The sequence below is a fragment of the Leiobunum rupestre genome, chromosome 10 (genome assembly GCF_980474605.1).
Source record: "Leiobunum rupestre chromosome 10, qqLeiRupe1.1.hap1, whole genome shotgun sequence".
Taxonomy (NCBI): Eukaryota; Metazoa; Arthropoda; class Arachnida; order Opiliones; family Sclerosomatidae; genus Leiobunum; species Leiobunum rupestre.
In genome coordinates this window covers 18,286,531-18,304,349 of record NC_143393.1, presented here as the reverse complement: position 1 = coordinate 18,304,349, position 17,819 = coordinate 18,286,531, and the positions used below count along the sequence as shown (strand labels likewise).

Sequence of the window (17,819 nt, the reverse complement as noted above, 5' to 3'; positions counted from 1 at the left end):
AATTTCCACACTTCGTTAGTCTAAGACGAAGAGTGGGGAATAATTTCCACACTTCGTTAGTCTAAGACGAAGAGTGGGGAATAATTTCCACACTTCGTTAGTCTAAGACGAAGAGTGGGGAATAATTTCCACACTTCGTTAGTGTAAAATAGATCGGCGGAGGGGTCCGGGTCCAGTGGACTCTCTTAAAAATACACACTATTTACAAGTCTGGTTGGACGTCACGTAAGGATATTTTTTTTTAGTAGTCAGCCTGACTACTGAGCCTCCTATCTTAAGTTATTTTAGTAGTCACTGACTAGTGGGGGTAAAAAGGGGGTATTAAACCAAGAAGGACAGCCAACCTTTTGCTTTTACCCGTCAGAATGAAAATAGGAGTTTATTATCACTTTTGAGTTACGTGACTTTGGCCGATCACAATTTTTTCACGACTTGAGTCTTTGACTAGTTTAAAATATTTTCATTGATAATATCATCGAATGACGCGTTAATTTGAGATCGAGATTTTGAATCAGAACTTGTAAGAGGTGCAGTGGACTCTCTGGAGTATGATGTTCTACAAGCTCTACAATCATGTTGTGATTTTTTTAAATACAATGGGATTGATGAATGATGAATTTATGATACGACATATTCGCCATAATTTATGAATATGATTTAGGTACATTTTTCACTATTCAAATTGACTAGTGAGTCCCCAGATTTCGATTAATTCTAGTAGTCAGAGCATTTATTTTAGTAGTCAAATGCCGTGACTTGTGTCTTATGTCGAACCCTGCATATTACTAGGTATAGCATGTAGATTTGTGGTTTTTATTCACTTGGGGAAAATTAAGGGCCAAAGAAATATTGAAAACATTGGTGTCAGATAAAATCTAGACTATAGTTTGGAAAAGGCAAAGGACCACCGTGGATCAGTAGACATAAGAAATAATTTAAAGATCTTGTTTTGGAAAGGTGGGGTTACATCGTTAACAACGTGCCAAATACTAGAAAGCGAAAAATTAAGCAAATCGCTTCAAACGGCGGGGCACCTGTATGTAAAAATAGAAAACCGCAATTTAATAACTAGAGAATACCAAAAGTTCATAATATATATCGTATGAAGTAAGTCTCTATCTGGAATATTAATTAAAATGAATCGTGTACCTTCACAGGTGTGAAGCAGTTTACAATGGGAGAGATGTATTACATACTTTTGCGAATAATAATCAATTTCAAATAAAAATCAAAGTATAGCCTAGACAATATCATCAAAGACTATTTTTTTAATTATACTAAAGATTACCAGTTCGGTTTCAGCGAACTTACAGCAATAAAACAACTAAATTAGAAGCTTTTTAAGCTTTATCCTGATTATTAATTCTGAACACACTCCCCTTTAAAAAATAATATTACGGCAGAGTTTAAGAAGAGTTATTGTTTCATAAATTGTGGTTTTTCGAAACCCCGCTCTTCTGATTACTGCTATTATATTCTGTACGAAGGAGGAGCCATACCGAAGATTTATTTGAAGATAATTTCGATTTACCGAGAAAATCTTTCGAGGAAGAAAATGCGGAGGGCGGGTTCGATTTGGTTCATTTGATTAGGTCACTCGTGCGGAGCCCCGAATTAAGTCAGACCACAGAAAATATAGAGGAATAGCGAATCTAGCTAAGACTATAAACCTAAAATTGTTAGCACTTTCGCCTCGAAGCAAGAGGAGCCGGGTTCGATCCCAGCTTGTGGCACTGGGTGCAAAACTCGGAGTTTGCAAGTTATCTCCCCACTGGTTAAAGGTGTTTTCCCCCGAGTTCTTCGGTTTCCCTTCCATAATAACTTGTTAAGGTTAGCGGTAATAGTTAGTGTAGGGAGCTGTTGGCTCACGTGGCAAGAAGGGCTTGCCTCCACCCTCCTACGCATTGTAACCCGGCCACCCGTTTAAAGGCATTATAAGTCACTAGATGACTTGGGCCTAAGGTGGTGCCTTGGGTATTATTTTTTTTTATTATTACTTTGAAAAGTCTCTCGATTTTCTAAAGCTAAGGATTTGTGAGAACGAACCTTGGAACGAACCTTAGAGTCACCTAATATCCTTTAAAATTATAGGATGATTATGAAGTTTACATAGTGCTTCCAATAACGATCAGTGGTTATTCAGGTAGTAATTTTCAGATATCTGAAGATAATCAGTTAGTCATATCAGTTTAATCCTTTGTATTACCCCCGTCCAGCTCTCTGATCTCAAATTGTATCTAATAATAATGTTTTAATTCTGGATAAAAAAAGCTGTACACTTATTGGGCCCTGATACGCGATACAAAAGATACTGTAACGCTCGAAACAAAAGAAACTATTTACATTAAGATTGAAACAATGATAGTGCCCGAAAAACGAAAATAAAAAAACAGAATTTCACAAATCATTATTTGCTATGATTAATTTAACCAGGTAGATATAAAATCTTGTTGAAGCAAATCGAAATATAAAGTAATTAAAATTTCGAAAAGAATTTAATCGAGGTCTGTTGGCTTACAATTAAATCGGAGTAGTTTCGGGTTTAAACTACTCGGTTTGCATTTCGACAATTACTGATCTGATAAGTGATAATAGCACTGAGCGTAAACGCTGATAATCTTATATATAATATATCATAATTATTTTCTCTGTTCCGATAACTCGATTGTTATCTGAGAATCGATTGGATGCACTAACAAGGAGACTACCCGAGGTGTAACTCATCGATTTTGTTTAAATTCGGGGATTAAGTAGACCTTCATGTAACTTAAAAAACCCCAAAGGGAAAAAATGCGATGGGCTTTAGATTTACCATGCCAACCTAAAATGTTTTATTTTATTTCATTTTGTTGATGGAGTAACATGTTACTTGGATGACGATAAATATTAGTTAAAACGCGATTTTAATGTCAATCTTCAGAAAGGAAACTTGTGTTTTAAATAGTCATTTTTCATTTATAAGCTCAGCTTTGCTAGGCTAATACCCAAGGCACCACCTCAGGCTTAAGTCATCAAGCGATTTTTAAAGCCATTAATTCAGGTGGCCAAGTTACATCGCGTAGGAGGGTGGTGGCAAGCCCTTCAAGCCACGCGAGCCAACACTAGCTCCCTACACTTACTATTACCGTTAACGGTTAACCTCTACAAGTTTTTATGGAAGGGGAAACAGAAGAACTCGGGGGAAAACACCTTTAACCAGTGGGGAGAGAACTTGCAAACTCTACGCGGAAGGAGGGGTTCCTAGTTTTTATCCAGTGAAAGCGTTTCCAATAGTACTATTTCTCAAGTAAAAATTAGCTGGCGAAGAAGATTCCTCGCACCGTTACCTGGAAGCAGGCCCCTCTCTACCATTGGGCTAGGTAGGGCTAAGCCCTAGGGCGCCGCGCCCGGCGGCGTCTCCCCGGGGGGGCGCCGTCTGGCCCTTAATTTTTTTTATTTTAATTCTAAAGTATTATATAATATATAAAAGGGCGCCTAATATAATTAGCCCAGGGGCGCCTGAAAGCTAAAGACGGCCCTGGCTATACTCAGCGCCAAGTTCACTTGTGGCGTATGTGTGAACTTACAAGGAGACTACAAGAGGTGTAACTCATCGATTTTGTTTAAATTCAGGGATTAAGTAGACCTTCATGTAACTTAAAAAATCTCAAAGGGAAAAAATTCGATGGGCTTTAGTTTTACCATGGCAACTAAAATGTTTTTGACAACTAAAATATTATATTTCTCTATGTAAATTAACATGGCAAAATCAAAGAAATTATTCAAAAAAAAATAAACAAAGGTGTTTAAATTTGGGTAAATATCCAATTTTGGGTAAATATCTAATTTTGGGAAAATATCTAATTTTGAGTAAATATCTAATTTTGGGTAAATTTCTAATTTTGGGTAAATATCTAATTTTGTATAAATATTTAATTTTGTATAAATATCTAATTTTGGGTAAATATCTAATTTTGGGTAAATATCTAATTTTGGATAAATATCTAATTTTGGGTAAATGTCTAATTTTGGGTAAATGTCTAAATTCGGGTAAATGTGTAATTTTTGGTCAATGTGTAATTTTTGGTAGCTATCTTTGTTGGTAACTATTTTTTTTAGGGTAAATGCCCTAATTTAGGTAAATATCTAAATTTGGGTAATATTTTGGGTATGTACTTAAATTTGTGTAAATATTTTAATTCGGGTAAATATCTAAATTTGGTAAATATTTAAAATTTGGTAAATATTTAAAATTTGGTAAATATTTAAATTTTGGTAAATATTTTAATTCAGGTTAATATGCAAATTTGGTAAATATCTAAATTTGGTAAATATTTAAATTTTGGTAAATATTTTAATTTAAATATTGAAATTCAATTTAGGTAAGTATTTTAATTTGGGTAAGAATTTAAATTTGGGTAAGTATTTAAATTTGAGTAGTTATTTAAATTTGGGTAAATATTTTAATTTGAAATATCTGAATTCGGGTAAATATCTAAATTTTTGTAAACTTCTAAATTTAGAGTCATTCCACGACAAATCGATCAAATGTTTTGGAATTTACCACCCTACCTTTTTATATTTTGATAAAAATTAGTCTTAAGGGTTATTCTGGTCGATAAAGCCGAATAAATTTGGGTAAAAATCTAAATTCAAATTTGTATATTGGGTAAATTTACTATAAATATCTAAATTCAGGTAAATTGGTAAAATTCATATCAAATGTATAAATTTGGGTAGATTGATCAGGTACTGTAAATTGGGTTAATTCATATCTAATGTCTTAATTTGTTTAGATTTATCAGGTACTGTAAATTGGATAAAATTTTATCAGCTACTGTGAATTGGATGAAATTTTATCAATTCTTAAATTGAATATTATTCGAGCAGGTTATGTGAATTTAATTCGAAAAGCTTTATTAAGTTCGTGTAAAATTCAAAGAGTTTAGATAGTGAAACCATTTTTTAAACAAATATTATATTAAACAATATTGTTTAAGATGATTTTTAATTTAAATGAAATATTTTAATGTATTTATTATTTTATAGAAACAAATTTAGACATTGACCCAAAATTAGATATTTACCCAAAATTAGATATTTACCCAAAATTAGATATTTACCCAAAATTAGATATTTATCCAAAATTAGACATTTACCCAAAATTAGACATTTACCCAAGATTAGATATTTATCCAAAATTAGATATTTACCCAAAATTAGATATTTACCCAAAATTAGATATTTACCCAAAATTAGATATTTACCCAAAATTAGATATTTAACCAAAATTAGATATTTACCCAAAATTAGATATTTACCCAAAATTAGATATTTACCCAAAATTAGATATTTACCCAAAATTAGATATTTACCCAAAATTAGATATTTACCCAAAATTAGATATTTACCCAAAATTAGATATTTACCCAAAATTATAAATTTACCCAAAATTAGATATTTACTCAAAATTAGATATTTACCCAAAATTGGATATTTTCCCAAAATTGGATATTTTCCCAAAATTGGATATTTACCCAAATTTAACCACCTTTGTTTAAATTATTTTGCCATGTTAATTTACATAGAGAAATATAATATTTTAGTTGTCAAAAACGTTTTCGGTTGCCGCCATGGTAAAACTAAAGCCCATCGCATTTTTTCCCTTTGGGATTTTTTAAGTTACATGAAGGTCTACTTAATCCCTGAATTTAAACAAAATCGATGAGTTACACCTCTTGTAGTCTCCTTGTAAGTTCACACATACGCCACAAGTGAACTTGGCGCTGAGTATAGCTTCCAGCACTCCTGCTTCCAGGTAACGGTGCGAGGAATCTTCTTCGCCAGCTAATTTTTACTTGAGAAATAGTACTATTGGAAACGCTTTCACTGGATAAAAACTAGGAACCACTCCTTCCGCGTAGAGTTTGCAAGTTCTCTCCCCACTGGTTAAAGGTGTTTTCCCCCGAGTTCTTCGGTTTCCCCTTCCATAAAAACTTGTAGAGGTTAACCGTTAACGGTAATAGTGAGTGTAGGGAGCTAGTGTTGGCTCGCGTGGCTTGAAGGGCTTGCCACCACCCTCCTACGCGATGTAGCTCGGGCACCTGAATTAATGGCTTTAAAAGTCGCTTGTTGACTTAAGCCTGAGGTGGTGCCTTGTGTATTAGCCTAACCTAGCTGAGCTTATGAATGAAAAATGACTATTTAAAACATAAGTTTCTTTTCTGAAGGCAGTCGTTTTGAAGGTTGACATAAAAATCGCGTTTTAACTAATATTTATCGTCATCCAAGTAACCTGTTGCTCGATCAACAAAATGAAATAGGTTCGTTGTCCAAAGCTGAAGTATAGTGTTTCGTCAGTGTGAACATGGCTTCCGGGGTAGTTCAAGGGCAGTGGCGTAGCCAGGGGGGCACAGTGGGCACAGGGGGCACAGTGGGCACAGGGGGCACATTCCCGCCGAAACGTATGGTCTTACGTTACGTACAAATATTTTTATTTGTTTACTTTTTTTTCAAACGAAGTCGTGGATGAAGTACCCCGTGGCGATTCAGAGGTAGGGGCGTATAGGAACCGGGGAGGGGGGGGGCACGGGGGAAATGCCCCTCCCTAGAATTTTGCTGGGAGGGGCAACTAATGTTATGGCCCCCTCCAACCTTTGGTCAGTTGAAATCTTCAAAAGGCTCAAATTATCATTTTAAAAGCATATACAGTTTATAGAACCTCAACTGTGTTTAAATTTCAGTCTTTTCCCGCCTATTTACATAGTAGTAACAAGTACACACGCATTTGGAGAAGCTACACTCCATTAAAAATTAAAAACCATTCTCCAGACCCCTTTTCGTGTATCTTTGCCCCCTCCAACTTCTAGAACGTTCCTACGCCCCTGTTCAGAGGTCACGTTGCTAGGCCTATGGTTCTTAAATGTGCTTAGCTTTAGATTTGCTTCTTTCGTTCGAATAGGCATTCACCACTTATTAACTTTATTCGCTGTTAGGCTTTTCCTCTACACCACCACCATTAGCCACGTGTACTTGAAAAACGTGAATTAAGAAAATTAGAGAAAAAAGTAGTTCAACTTGTTAAAATTATATCGTTTGCTTCGATCTGAACGGCTGAAAACAATTAAAAAAACCCGCTCTTACTGCCAAATGTATATAACCGGTCACGATACCGGTTACGGTGTCGAAAACAGTCGCGAAAATACCAAACTTCCTGATATTTATTGCAGTTTAAAGTCGGAAATGGGGCGATTTTTAGTACTTTTACTTCGAAAAATGGGAGATTAAACGACCGTTAAAAGTTTAAAAATGGACCACGCCTGAATTTTTAAATCCCCTGACAAAACTCCACCAATAATATATTTTCATTGACCTAATTGACAACCCTAGATTATCTTTATTCCTAGAATTTTTCCACATTATTATTCAACTTATACCACTCGTGTAATATCATTTTCAAGCATTAAAAAGATTACTACATAGATATTTTGATTTCTTTTTTGTCATAAAAGTTAATTTATTAATATCAATACGAATTCCAAAAAACTATATTGAATTATAGTGGAGGCTCACAGAAAACTATTCTTTCATGAAAGGTTTCATTCAAGATTCGGTTTAGGAAGATATCACATCTTTTAAAGAAAGTTCCCAAACAATTAAATTCGAAAACAAAGATGGATTTTATAAAGCGGAGCACCTGGTCTCAACGTAAGCGCGAACGCAAGTCAAGGTAGGAAGGACAATTTGCAAATATTTTATCAATTATGTGCCTGTTTATATTTCTTGTATTTTTCAAAGTAATTAACACTTTTACAAGTCCTTGAATTTAAATGTTAAAAAGAGAACAATAGAATGTTGTTTTCCCATTGTTTTAAATTGGTAATTGTTTTATTTTTTTTTAAATATTGTATTATAAAATAGTTCGGCGTAACCAACCTCTTTGTCAGCTAGTAATTACCAGTCACGTGACTACATTCAAAGCTTAGTTGGTTAGGTTCAATTAAAACAACCAATAGTTTAAAAGTATTATTGAATATATATTCAATTATAAATATTACGGCTATATCCATGAAGAATCCGTCCAAATTAAATTTAATTATTCAATTATTATTATTATTTGAAAAAAAATATTTGATTAGCATTGATTTAAAAAAAATAAAGAATAATTATAAATAAATAAATTATTAATTATAAATAATTTAAATAAGTTAAGTGAATGAAATGAAATAAATCATTAACTAAAGAGATTTAGGAGTTAAAATTAAACTATTCGTATATCAATAAAACTAATTGTTTGAAGCAGAAATAAAATTGAACTTAATAGCCTTGCGTATAATATCGTGTTTTTGTTTATAGAAGTTGAAGAATGGTATTAGAAATTCGCGATTGAGATATAATTAAAATCCTCGTTATTTCTGTTGGTATTAAAGATCCCTGAAATGCATTAAAATTTTAATTGAATTTTCCCCGATGCACGAGATAAGGCTTAAAAGATTTGAAAAAAGGGCCATTTTGTTTTTTTACAGACTAAAGGGGGGGGGGGGGGAGTTCATGATTTCTCCGCTAGGGGCGTCAGTTAAACGATACTAGGATGCCACCTGTCGGCAGGTGCTCGAGTGAAAAACCAAGGCTACGCAATTTTTTCCCCCCAATTTTATTTTTTAATATCTAATAACCCTCAATCCCCCCAATGGGAAAAGGGGAACGGCAAACTCGTTATAGCTAGGCGTTGAATTCGAAACAAGGATGTATAACTGTAATTTTGTACCCCCCAATTTCCCATCAAGTACCACGTAACAACCTTGAAGATTCGGACCAGCCCTTCCGTACAAAAAATATAGTCATCCCAAAAATAAAAATTAAAAGGTACACACCTAAAACGTGTGTACTAAAATATTGCGCAAAACCTTCTATTTGTCTCATTAAAATACGCTGAATAACGTGTTACCGGTACCACGTGGTAAAACAAAAATTAGGGTTTAATGATGCGCGAAGTTTACAATTTAACGCTTGATCAATTTTACATTCTTTAAAGTAAGAAAATTTGGAATCTTTCGTCACATAATTGCAGTTTCAAAAACTAGTTTTAATTTAATTGAAATAACGAAAAAAAGTTTGGTCTATTATTGAACTATTCGTCCCTGTAAAAGTGTTCCAACCGCAATGCAAGTGGATTTAAATTGACTCGTAGTGACATCTACGAACGGTTAGATTAATTACTATTGATGCGAAGGTGTTTTTTTTTTCTAATTTTATAAGGCGATTTAGGATGGGGATGGAGTATTAATCACGCCTTGAGGAGCCGCTGAGTGTCTTAATTTCAGGCCTATTAATCACGAAGATTTCTAAAAGAAATATTGAGTTTTAAAGATAATTGCACGAGGGGCTCCGTAGATTATATCTGACTGCTATTAAAAAGAACATTATTCAAAAATTATTTCAAATTAAGATAACTTCGAAAGACATTCCAAGAATGAAGATTCGAATGTATCCGTTAAGCACTAATAGTAAAAGAAAAATAATTAAAAATTCTTTAGACTGAATACAAGAAAATTAAAATATTTTGTATTTCTACGTATTACATCAGCCGAGATTTCACCATCTAGCCTTGGAATATTAATTAGGACAACGAATTCTCTAGAAATACACGGCCTAAAAAAGATGGAAATGAAACTATTAAAAGCTGGCCCACCTATAATCACCAATTGAAACGGTAATATAATTATGTAAAAAAGAGTATATATAAAATCATGCAGACGAGTAAAAAAATAAACGGTTGAAAAAACCGCGAGAGATATTTTCCTTCAAAATACGTGACGTCTTTTAACGCTTAACTTTCAGACATAACGGGGAAAATGGGTTTAGAATAGTTAAAAAGCAAAAATAAAATAAAAGTGAAATATCTTGGGTGTGGTATCTATACACACATTCGATATAAGAGCTAACAGAGATACGGAAAAATCCCAAGGTTCTCTGCTAATAGTCGAATATCGAAAGAATGCCATTTTTGGATGAGCGCCCAACGAGAGATGCCCTTGGTCAAGGTTATGAAATCGTCACCGTAACAATCGCTGCCGAAAACTTAATAAACCAGAGTTAGTTAGTTATTTTTATAATTTATATTTAGGGATATTTTTATGTTATTATAAAATTCTTACAAGATAAAATGATTTACTCTTTTTGAACATGGCTTTATTCTAAGTGTATTATGGAGTAAGTTTTAAACAAAATTTATATTTTATTCCTTATCTTTATTTTCTTTGGTTTGGCGAGCTGAACCGGTTGGTGTAGGACTAGGTTCTTTTTAACACAATAGCTATACTTACAATGTTAGTCAAAATAACACGGGGTAAGCATAAGGAAATAAATTTACTAAATTCCGTCGTTAGAGGGCGCTATGGTGTCTTAACCAAACTTGAGTCGCTAATTTTTACCACAATATAAATTATCACCGAGTTAAAATTTATTTTTTAATTTTCCGGGAACCTGTTTAAAAGGAGGTAAAAATAACTTTCACATACGAAAACAATTATCGATTAAGAAGTTCACATATACGCCACAAACGCACTTAGCACTGTGTGTAACACCCGGGTATCAAAGGCGATAAATCACCTTCGCAAGCTAATTTTCGTTTGTTCAAAGCCAAGGCCTATTGAGCATTAAATAGACAAACAAAAGTAAAAATAAGGTTTATTTCGGAGAAATAATGGAACATGAAATTGACTATTATAAACACTCGCTTAGGTCTGAAACCAAAAATGCGTATATTTGTCGCCATCACATTAACCTGCTATAGTGAAAACTCGGAACCACTCCTTCCACGTTGAGTTTGCAAGTTCTCTCCCCACTGCTGTTTCCCCTTTCATAAAAACTTGTTGAGGTTAACGGTAATAGTTAGTGTAGGAAGCTGTTGGCCTGCGTGGCTTGGCGGGCTTGCCACCACCCTCCTACGCATTGTAATATGGCCATCTGGAATAAAGGCATTATAAGTCGCTAGATGGTGCCTTGGGTATTAGCCTAGCTGATTATTATTATTATTATTAGTAATTCGGCCCATAAAGAAAGATCAACTTAACCTCAGTAGCTAAATAAAAGTATTTAATCTAAGTAGACAAAGTTTAAATATTTAAAGGCAATATTATGGACATTATAATAAATTCACTTTCTGTATGTCTTTAAGATTCTGTTATCTAATCAACGAAGTCTTATCATAAGTAAAAGTTTTCCGTGGTGAAACCACAATTTGGAATCCCATATACCTCCTTGTTTGAGATCCCCTATTGATGGCCCGGGCTAGTATGGAACTTCGAGAAACAGAACTACGCGTTAAGCCTTAGCAATAGGCATTTATAACCGACGATGGAATGTTCGTTATTATTCTGTTCAGGTAGGCAATTTCCCCTTTCATTCCCCAAAACGCTTGTGTTTTCAACTTGACCCACTTTAGGGCAGCGTTGCCAGTTCCTGAAACTCAAATTATCGTACCACAACCAAAAAAGTATCGATCTCAGAAAAAATTATCGTATGCGGTAAATTTAAATTGTGTGTGAAATAGGGACGTTAAACTTGTGAAATCAAACTTTTTAATAACACTTAAAGTTCGACCGATTGAAAACTTATGTTTAAAAATCGCAGTTTTAACTGGTTTTCAATTAATCAAAAAAACAAATCCGTATATTATCGTACGCGTGAGCTGAATTATCTAAATATGCGTACTAAATAGTACCCCATTGAAAATATCGTACGTCCCAAAAATTATCTCGAAATTATCGACATGTACGATAGTTATCGTACGTCTGGCAACTCTGCTTTAGGGGTTCCAAACGGACAAACGCTGCTAGTCTTCGCAGCGAGACAATCAGAATAGACCGAGATATTAGTCGAAATGTCCGTACGCTTTCCAACCTACTTCACTGTCCATGACTATTGTCTCGAAGAATGTTATCTACATTCCGGAGGCTTACGTTTACTATATTCGGTTAAACCCGTGCTAAAAACGCGTAGGAGAAACTTGTAGGAGTGTAGACGAAACCTTAATGAGCGCAGACCCTTCAAGTTCCCCCTACACGTTTCCAAACTCGAGCTTAAAGTCTCTAATACCATCTACGATTTATAAAAAATAAAAATAAAATTTTTTGTATCCATTTGGAGAACGGGTAAATTTTTAATGTGGTCACTTATTTTGGAAAAATTGGCAGTGACTTATACTGTACGAGTACATGATACTTGCGGTGATAAAATTATAATAAAATTACGATATTTGAGGGAGGGTTTCATAAACGGAAACCGGTTTACGGGGGTTCGTACAACAAAAATTCAGGGCGTTATACGATATAGTTAAAAATTTATTTGTTTTGCTGTTTATTTGTGGCGAGTGCGCCAATGTTTACCACGTTATCACACCCCGATTTCAAGGGTACACTGTCTCTACACGCATTTTTACCTTGAAAAACCCGTTGCAACGACGTTTTACCTCGTCTATACATTCTCGTTTTTATTTACTGATAATTCGTTTAATCGTTTTAAACAAAAAAGCTATTTGTGGCCTGCATTTAGGTCGTACGAGAATTTCGGGAATGAACATTATGACCAACAATTTTGGGACCGAAAAACTAGTCTGAAATTACGGTCATATATCGATTTGAATAATAGCGATTAGAAAATGTCATTGTGATTTGTGAGAAAAAAACCGTAAATCAGTCAAATTCCATAAATTATTTTCACAACGAACAACGTTGAAACATTTCTCGGGATGCTTATATTTAAAAACTATATAAAATAAATATATTTAGCAAGCCTTATCCAAAAGATTGAAATATAAATTACGTGATAAAGGTATTAAAGTATATCTAAAAATATGCGAAAGTGAGGTAACCAACTTAAACTACAGCGTAAAATTCCAGAAGGATATAATAACGGTTATTAAATGCAAATGAACTGTACAAAATAACTCAGTAAAAGGGGCAAAAAACGCTACAAAACCGGTTAAATTGGAACCAGTAAATATTCAAAATAAAAATAAAGTAAGAAATTTTTTTTTATGAATTTTGTCTCAAACGGGAGTGTTGAATAATAATAACGCCAAAGCTCAGCCAACATTTTTAATTCGCGATTTAAATCAGCCAAATTGTTTAAATTCGATCACGAATTCCCGGGAACAGTTTGGGCCCGTATAGAATAAAATATTGGCCCCAATTAAACGCAAGGACAGAAGGCCAAATCTCCAAAGTACCTTGGCTTTCCAATAAGCGAAGAGACAAAAAAGAAACAGATCATTTTCTCAAACGAAAGAAAAATTCCAAAAGCCACGGTCAAATTTAACGGAAAACCGCTTCTAGCCATATTACGAGCAATCAATAACATTAGCCTTACTGAAGACTAACTGGATACTCGAATTCGGTTGAACGCACTCCAGCGCAGACTTTACTTTCACCCCAGCCTTGAAAAGTAATATCAGGTTGGGACCGGAGATGTATAACTTAGAAAGTGCAAACGTACAAAAAAATCAAGTCCCCAGTCTTTTAACCAAATAAGTAATTAACTAAATTCCGAACGATTATAATGTGGCTCTAGAACATTCTTCGAGACGACTGTAAGCCCAAGGACTGTGGTAATAATATTCTCGCTACGTACTAAAAGGTGCGCGCCAAAAAACCTTGATACCATTTCGGAAAAACGTCAAAAGAATTATTATCTGGATCATCCTACGTTCTATCTTCACACGGCGTGTCCTCCAAGTTGATCCGAAATCGAAAGCCTCCTGTTATTAATATTAAACCGAGTTTCAGCAGTCCCTTCCCAAACGTCACGTTCAACGTCGAGCTTCTATATAGGCACGGTACGAGCAATAATAATTAAATTATTTACATAAAACCTTTCACTTTTACTCTAAACTATTATAAATAAGAGAGGTATTCTAAAAAGTCAACCAAATTCCATTTGTTTAGAATCATTTCAATCAGTGGCGTAGTCAGAAATCCTTCAAGGGAGGGGTTCAAACTATGTAAAATACCTGAGAGGGGTCGAGAAGGGGATGAAATTTTAGTACCCAAGGAGTGGATTTGGACACGGAAAACCTCCCCTTGTCTACGCCACTGATTTTAATTTCGATACTATATTAAGTATCATAATATTTATGATAATATTTTAATTCAAGCAAATTTTAATAAATTTTGTAACGTTTCTTTATTAATTATTTATAGTAATAATAACGAAGTAATCTTAAATTTGACAAAGGTGATAATAAATTGCATTATTAGCTAGACGTTATAAGTTGACGTTCGATAAACGACAATTTAACATCCCTCAAAATATTATAAGAAAATTCTTTAAAAAAAACCGCTAGAGGGGTACCCGGTATTCGCTTACTTTTGAAAAAGTTCGAGAGAATTAAATTAGGTTAATAAGGCAGCGACATTTCACTTTCAAAAGAACCGTTCCTTTAGCGTTTCTAGAAGGAAAAACCGGTGCGGGAAATAAGAATTTATCTCTTCAATATACGTATCGCGAAGGTTGCAATTTACAAAGTTCATTTCAAGGCGGATAGAGGGTAAAGACTGCTTTAAACTAGACTAGTGCATCCTCAATATCATCCGAGAAAACGGCATTTTTTTATTCTCCACAAAACGTCGCGTGTTTATTGAACGTGAAAATAACGGTATTTAAGGTGTATCTGCCGAACATTCGAGTAGAGGCTGAGAGTCACTTTCCCCGACGAGCCTCCCTTCCCGAAAATGTGTCCTTCTTTCGAAAGGACCCCCCCCGTCTCCTCCCCTTCTCCTCAAACCAACTTATACGAAAATTTCAAAGTGCCGTTATAATACTTTCCAGTAGGCAGCGAAAGGCGTCTTGGAAGCCCAGAGCCCCGTATATAAAGCTAAAGACAGCCATTTGCGAGAGGATAAAAGCGACTGAACGTTCGTTGCTACAAGAAGCTCAAGCCTAATCATGCTCAGGCTGGTAAGCCCTATTGTTTTTATTTATTATTGATACCGCGTGTCGACACTTTCTCCATTGTTTTTTTTTAATCCCGCGAATTTACATTAAAAATTATTATTGTATAATAATTATCATTTCGATACCGGAAATACTCAGGGTTGACTGCTAAAAGGTTTTTTTTAATAATTTTTTGTACGCTTAAAAGGGCGGTTACACTTTTACTCGCGATAAACTTTTTTCAAAATTATTTAAACGAGGAAGTACATTTTTTTTAAATACGTATTAATAGAGTCGGTTGATTTAATTTATTCTTAAAATCTAGATTAAGTTTCGGATAATTTTCGGTTTTAATTTCGGGCAAGGTTTTAAAGATACGTTTCGTAATCACGATTTAGTTTTATCTCCCGTAATCACGTACAAAGGTGAAAAATGGATTTGAATTTAAAGTTCAGTTACCTCAATTAACCCGCAGTTACCTTAAAATGATTCGAGGTAATTTACTATATACCGAATTATCCCTATTCAAATAATATACATAAAGAGCGATCATTTACGTACTAATTAGTGGTCGTACGATCGAAGCGGTTCTAAGGGAACAAACTATACCCAATTCCACGCCTTTGACTTCAGTCGGGTTTTACAATAAAAAATATCGAAAGCAATTGGCGCCTTCTGATTTTAAAAATAGCCGAGCGAAAATTAATATTATAGCCGTCCTCAAAGTTTTGATAATGACTATGGCATATTATCCCTTCCAGATCGTCCGAGGAGCTTAAAACACCTGTCTAGTTGAGCTATCAAAAACCGATTCAAACTTGATCGGTTTCTCGCGTGACGCGATTATAAACTTACTCTTGAAATTCCGCACTTTGAAAATTCTCCATTATAAAAGCGGACTGGCCTTCTACACCAGCTGCCAACTTATATGGATGCTGTCATTACGATACAGTGGCCAAATCGCGTATCACTGGGCTACTTTATTTAAAGTACGATATAGTATAACTTCGGAACATTTCCGAGTTGGAATATTATTTATTATAATTTTTTTAAATCTTCGGAAAGTCGGCTTTGTTATTGATACTAATTAAAGTTGGGAATAATATAGTATACTACGAGAGAGGGATAATTATTAGTTTACGGGACGAGATTGTAAATCGTTCGACAATTTAGCAGCCATAATTATATCCGCTCATGAATCTACATATAAATTCATGATATACAACCCCCTCCCCCTTCACTACTACTACTAAGTAATTATTCTGGCACTGAATAAGCGATGATGTCACTTGATGTCTTAATTAAAGGGAATAAAAGGCAGTACATTAACAAAAACGTCTTTGGTCCGTTTCTTGCCGGGTTAGACTTGTTAGCTAAGGATGGATAGTTTACTATTAACGAAAGGTGATTTCGAGGCCTTAACGCGGTAGTCAGTAGGTCATTCGAAACTAGTAAATAAGTCATAACATAAACATCAATGCAGATTCTGAACTAATCAAGCTCAATTTTTTAATACAATGGAACGTGTACTTGCAGGTACCTCTAGCGGTTTTCTGCGCTACCTTGGTAGTGGGACAACAATACAATTACCAGACGACAGAGCGACCCCGCATTTACCACCCGCCAGCACCTCTGCATTACGCCTCCATCGGGGATAAGCTAGCCGGAGACTACAAGTTCGGTTACGACACTGGCAAGGGACCAGCCGGACAGAGCTTCCGGGAGGAAGTCAGACTTCCCGATGGAACCGTCAAGGGCTCTTACGGCTACATCGACGACGCTGGTCAGCAGAGATTAGTCAAGTACACGGCTGGAGCTCAAGGATTCGTCCTGGACAGTGACAGCCCAGTGGGCCAGTCTGCTCCCAGACCAGCGAGACCCGCTTACCGAGCCCCAGCTCCTCAACCCGCTTACAGGGCCCCGGCTCCTCAACCCGCGTACCGAGAACCAGCCCCAGAACGCCGCGAACCCTTGCCTCAGTACCGCGAACCACCGGCGCAACAGTACAGACCGCAAGCTCATTATCAAGCAGCGCCTCAACAAACTTACAGTAATCCAACCCGCAACCCAGCCTACAACTCACACCACGCCGCCTACTTCGCCTCCATCGGCAAGCCATACGTCCCACCGCGTCAGAGGTCCCAGGAAGAGATTAGACGCGAGCAGGAAAACTACGGGCCACCTTCCATTCCGTACGATCTCCTCTCTTACAACATTGGAACGGCTCGCGGCTAGACGATCCAACGTCCACACATCGCGAACCAAAGACAATGACAATTTCACACCGTTACGGAAAGTAATACATACCAAAACTGTTAACGAAAATAAACTTTGCCAAAGTCACCCTTCATGCTAAATGGTTCGGGTGTCCCCTCGCGTTCTACGATATCCAAATGAAGCAATTTCCCCTTCGGCTCCGACACGGCTCAGAAATATCACTTCGAATCGACTTGTCGTTCTTCAAGTTCTTTTCAGTCAGACAGTCAAATACTTGTAAATATATCTCGCGTTCTCGTTTGTAGTCGGGCGTTGATTTAAAGAGCTTTTTCCAACCGCAAAAAGTTGTTGTCATACGCTCGAATAAAAGCTATTTTTTACAAACCGTTTCGTCTCGATCATTTTAAATTTTTATTTTGGTTTGCAATTATAAATTTAAAGTTGTAGAGGCAACTAATAGCGTCATTAACCTCAGTGGACTTGCAGACGTACAGCGAAGTATTAGTTGTGGAAAACATCATCTCAGCCACTCAGGTATCGTAAGGTTCTATCAGAAAGCATACTCTATGTTCATTAAAGCAGAGATAATAAATAAATAGCGTTTACCCACTTAATCCTGTCCACAGTTACCATGGTAACAGCAACCGATTCTTGCTGGGAAGTGGGTAATCGTTTCGCTACAAAACAAC

The 17,819-nt window shown here is 35.5% G+C and overlaps 1 protein-coding gene across 1 annotated transcript; it reads left to right on the top strand.

Annotated features, from left to right (window-relative positions):
* The first annotated feature begins 14,751 nt into the window (after positions 1–14,751).
* Positions 14,752–17,481, top strand: LOC149924923 (uncharacterized). Its single transcript, XM_090160539.1, has 2 exons — positions 14,752–14,937; positions 16,450–17,481. Exons 1-2 carry the CDS (start codon positions 14,926–14,928, stop codon positions 17,146–17,148), a joined length of 711 nt encoding a protein of 236 aa, XP_090016665.1. The 5' UTR covers positions 14,752–14,925; the 3' UTR covers positions 17,149–17,481.
* Positions 17,482–17,819: the final 338 nt, after the last annotated feature.